The sequence below is a fragment of the Suricata suricatta genome, chromosome 5, assembly GCF_006229205.1.
Source record: "Suricata suricatta isolate VVHF042 chromosome 5, meerkat_22Aug2017_6uvM2_HiC, whole genome shotgun sequence".
Lineage (NCBI taxonomy): Eukaryota > Metazoa > Chordata > Mammalia > Carnivora > Herpestidae > Suricata > Suricata suricatta.
The window spans coordinates 4445414-4450083 of NC_043704.1; the positions used below are offsets into that span (position 1 = coordinate 4445414).

Consider the following 4670-nt stretch of genomic DNA (forward strand, 5'->3'; position numbering starts at 1 on the left):
AGGTGCGCGCACCCGCGCGTGCGCAGTGGCGGCCGCCCGCCGGCTGCCGCCCGCGCCAGGGTTACTCTCGGTCAATGCTCGCTGGTAACCTTGGCGGCGCGACGCGATTGGCTGCGCTCGGGGCGCTGTTGCTAAGCGGAGCCGGGCGCTGCGCACGGGCGGATTGCTGCGACCCTGGGGCGGCCCGTGTCCCTGTCCACATCCCCGCGCCCTGTGCTCTTCGGACCCCAGCCGACAGCGTGCAGACCCCGGCGGCGCCCAGAGCCTAAGTTTACTTGGGACACGTCCCTAAAACGGATCTGATGAATGGAGAGGCCCTTTACTCGACGATGATGATTTTGATGTCCCCGCAAGCATAATTGGGAGGTTCGCCGGGGTGGGGGCAGCACACAGACATTGACAAAGGCCGGCCGTGGCAGGAACAAGACCGGGGTCAGTGTAGTCTCTGTGTCCTTGTAGCTTTCAGAGCGGGGAGGCGGCACGACTTCCCCAGACTTCTCTTCGAGATGGAACGGGGCTCCGTTAGGTCGGGTCGCACATCAGTCCTCGGAAGGGTTCTTGTTTGCTTTCGTGGTAGGCTCACCTGTGGGTGAGGTGCTAGGAGGCTGGCCTCTTGGGTGGGGCCAAGCCGGTTGGGCGGAAAGCACCCAACCCCCGCTGTGGCCCCTGTGGGCGTTCAGGGCGGTTTTTGGAATCCTGGAATTCCCCTTAGGAATCTGCAGGGTGGGGGTCCAGTAAGGCAGCTGGTATCCTAGGGCCAGCTGCTGCTTCCCTGTGCCTGCTGAGTCACTTCCCTCCTGGGTGTGTCATTGAGGCCAGGAGAAGTAATAGCTGAACTTGACCGGTGTGTTTTCTGGAGCATCTGGTGCACCTTATTTGTGAACCGGCAAACGTGACAGTGAACATGATCTCTACAGTTGGGCTCCACTCCAGCACCGCAAGGGCCTGGGAATGCCGGGATGGGTTTGGGTGCCCTGCTTCGCCGTCCCTGGACACCAGGGCCCCTCTCGAGACCCGGCTGGGCTGGTTCCTGTGGGCTTCATTTCAGCGTGTTATGAAACATTAGACACTGTCATTTGTGTGCTTTGCTCAACCTTTCAGTTTCCTGACCTGGTGCAAGGAGACTAAGGCCTGATGGTGTTTCTCGTACTCTTGGGTTTTACTGGGTTGCTTATTTGGTTCTGTGACGGTGGCCGTGACATTTTTGTAAACCTACATAGAGACCCTCTTAGGTCTCAAGTCTCAGATTCGCTGAGCTGAAGGTGGAATCCAGTGGTGGGTAAACTTCATTACCATAAAGTCCCTCTTCTGTTTTCTTGAGGTTTTCCTGGTGAGGAGGGTCCAAGCCTTTGCAAAAAGAGGGAAATGCACATTTAAGCAGCTGCGAGTCTCTGTCTTTATGAACAGTAACCATGCGCGTTGCCAGCATAAGGACGAGCTACCTAAAAATTCTGGCTCACAGTGGAGAGCCCCGACAGCAGCTTTCAGAGGCCCCGTTGTAGGAAAGGAAGCTTGCGGGTTTCCTGTTTCTAAGACCTGCACATCAGCCTGGCCAGAAAATGGTTACTACGTCTTAAATGGGGCGAGCCTTTTAACCACGTGTGCCTCCTTCCCTTTAGTCGTGGAATGTGTCACGTGCTCTGAGCCGAAGGCACCACTTCTCCTGCTTCTCATTTTACTAAGGCTCAGGGGGTTGGGGGATCACGGTCATCCTGTCTCTCTCCGTCTTCAAAGGAGTGTTCTGTCTCTAAGGGCCTCTCCTCCGGCCCCCTCCGGCTTGTCTCCAGCCTGTTTCCCATGGAGCTGGTCTGCAGGCAGGGTAGGTCAGCACAGCTGCCCGTGGAGAAAGCAGTCTGCTCACGGTGTTTGTGTGTTCTCCATCGCCGTGCCCTTGGCCAGGAACCCAGGTCGGGAGGTGTTCCTTCACCCATCCTCAGGTCTGTGGCTTGGGCCCCCTTCCCCGTCCGCCCTATGGTCCTGGCACTCAGCGCACGATTTTGTGTCTTTCTTCTTCTCGGCTTCCGAATAGGGACTATGTCAGTTACCCCTTATCGCTGCCCGGCACGCACCGCCTGTCAAATGGATGGAGTAACAAAAGCCCAGCTCATGCCCTCACCCTGGAAGAGATCTCAGGAGAAGTGAGCAGGGAACCAGGAGCCTCAGGGGCCACTTGGCTCTTGCCTTGCTGTGTGGAGCCCATGAGCCACCGAGGAGGAGGTGCTGCTTGCTGTGCCCTTGGGTCGGCCCAGCCCCAGGCCTCACCTACAGCATCCTGGATGGGCAGGCAGAGCGGGTGCGGCCTGGATGGTGGTTAAGTCTGGATTCCGGGCCTGGCATCCTGCTCTTGGATTGTGGCTCCACCCCTTATGAGCCTTGTGCCTTCGGGTCTCAGTTCCTACATCTGCGGAATGGGGTGAGGAGGATACCGCCCTCAGTGGGTGGGAGCAGGGAGGGGCAGAGGCCCACCCACACACACGCAGGGGGGCACAATGCATTTCAGGGCTGTAGGACAGGCTTTGCTCAAGTACTGGGTTTTGTGGTCTTGGCTTCCCTGAGGATTTTGTTCGTGAATTAGAATGATGATAGCAACGTGTTTGTCTTCCCAGCAAAGGGGAAGGTCTCCTTGCCCTCTTGTCTTGTGGCTCAGAGCCATGAGGTCCCCTGCCCCCTCAGCACAGAATGCCCTCCCTCACCTGGGACCCTAGGCCCCGCACCCCAACGTCCTGGGCTCTCTGCCCTCAGTGTCTGAGGAAGACCATTGACAGGCACCCCAGAGTTGTGCCTCGGGGGAATTTCTGTACTGTCCCTCCTCTAAGGCGGCCCGGCTTCCTGCTCCCGGGTCCTGTCAGGCCTGACTCCCACCATTTCAGGGACGTGAATAAATACCTTATTTAAGGCTCGTGCGCTCCGTGGATGACCTAGACAGAGGTTCCGTTATTTCTGGGAGGCCTTGCAAGCACTTTGAGCTTGCTGGCGGACGAGGCTATGGACGTGGAAGCATCTACACTTGTCGTGACCGAATGGAAATTTCCACTGAAGGGACAAGGTTCCCAACGACATTACACTTCAGAAGTGGACTCGGGAGCGAGGTTCATGGGATTATGTAGGCGGGCGTGAGATGTTACGAGGTGCTGTCCATGTCCCTCTGGTTGGCTAGAGCTTGGTGGCTGGAAGTGAAGGACCTCGTGGCCACCGCTGGACCGTGGTGGGGCCGGCAGCCTCTCGGGCACGTGTGGTGACGGGTCATGGTCTCTGTGTGGTGGCGGCACGGCCGGCATGTGACTCGTGTTCTTGGATTTGCTGGTATGAAGTGTGAGATCCCGCTGGGTTGTGGTTTTGTAAACCACACAGATTCCTTCCTTTGAGTCATGAGTTAACGTGTAACAGGGAAGGTAAGGGCTTACTTAGAATCTCTTTCCTTCTCTTTATCTCTTTTAATAAAAGGACCGCAGGTCCAGCGCCTTCTGGCAACACGTGCTTTGTGGAGGAGGGTTTGGCTTGGGAGTGTGGGCTTGAGACTAAGGGAGTCTGCGTTCGAAGCCTGGCTCTGTGCACCGCCTGGGCAGCGGGGCGAGTTCCCGAAGTCTCCGAAAGGCCATCCTCATCATCACCACCATCGTCGTGTCCATCTTGTTGGGTCAATAACTTCAGGTACATGAAGCACCGTGGCCAGCGTGTCACACTGGACGGACAGTAGCTACAGTCCTCGTGAGTGGTTTTATGTGTGGTATAATAAAATATAAATAATAAATTATACACTCATATGTATAAATATAATAAATATAATAAAATAAGCAAGAGAATCAAGAGGGTGGATCAAAGCCATCTGGTTCTCATCCTGAAAGCAAGTAAGGAGGAGCGGTGGAGTGGTTCATGGTGATGGTAAATGATGCGTCGTCACACCTGTGAGCTCACATGACCCTCACCTTGGTTACCCGGAGGAGAGGGGACCCTCGTGGGACAGCCAGGGTCACAGGCTGTAGGTCTTGTCTTGGAGGGTCGAGCCCCAGGCGTCCACCTCGAGGACCCCCTGTGGGTATACTAGGAGAGTGGTGGGAGACCTGCCTCGCTGCGTCCCCAACACCACGTGCGGCACCTGGTTCATGTCACCGATGAGGGGACTGTGGCTAGAGAAGTGTAAGCCACAGGTTCTGGGTTCCCGCTGGGGGCCACTCGGACCCCGGGATCGCGGCCAGCCTGCCTGGTCCCCACTCCCCTCCTCTTTGCCCTTCATCGTGTGAAGCAGATTGAGTGCCCACACTTGCCCGTGGCCATGTTTAGTCAACTCCCTGCATTAAAACGTTTACTTCCTTCACGCTTGTGCCCTACAGCCCTGTTTTCAGGGAGAATGAGGCCGCGTCCTCGGAGAGAAGTCTGAGGAGCGTGGAGCCCAGTCGAGTGGTGGAGGCTGCAGCCGGGTGTGCTGACCGGACCCCTGCCAGCTGCCGTCTCCGGGGACAGTGGGAGGCTGGCACACGTGACACTTGCTGCCCCGCTGACCCGGGGTGGACCTGGGACCTCTCTGTCGAATTGTCAGCACAGGGCAGACTCGTCAGAGAAGAGGGGCAAGGGAGGGCCAGTGGGGACCAGAGAGGACCAAGGGGGCCGGGGGGAGGCAGGGAGGGCCAGGGGGGACCAGGAAGGGCCAGAGGGGCCAGGGGGGACCAGGG

The 4670-nt window shown here is 57.6% G+C and overlaps 1 protein-coding gene across 4 annotated transcripts in view; it reads left to right on the forward strand.

Moving 5' to 3' along the window:
* ABCG1 (ATP binding cassette subfamily G member 1) overlaps window positions 1-4670 on the forward strand; it is a 68412-nt gene that overhangs the window by 26301 nt on the left and 37441 nt on the right. Inside the window, exon 1 of one of the 4 annotated variants that reach the window (XM_029938894.1) lies at window positions 1667-1819. The exons of the other annotated variants lie outside the window; for them this stretch is intronic. Coding sequence (XP_029794754.1) covers window positions 1798-1819 — 22 coding nt within the window. The 5' untranslated portion in view covers window positions 1667-1797. Of the gene's footprint in view, window positions 1-1666; window positions 1820-4670 lie in introns of those variants that run through there. 4 annotated transcript variants of the gene reach the window in all.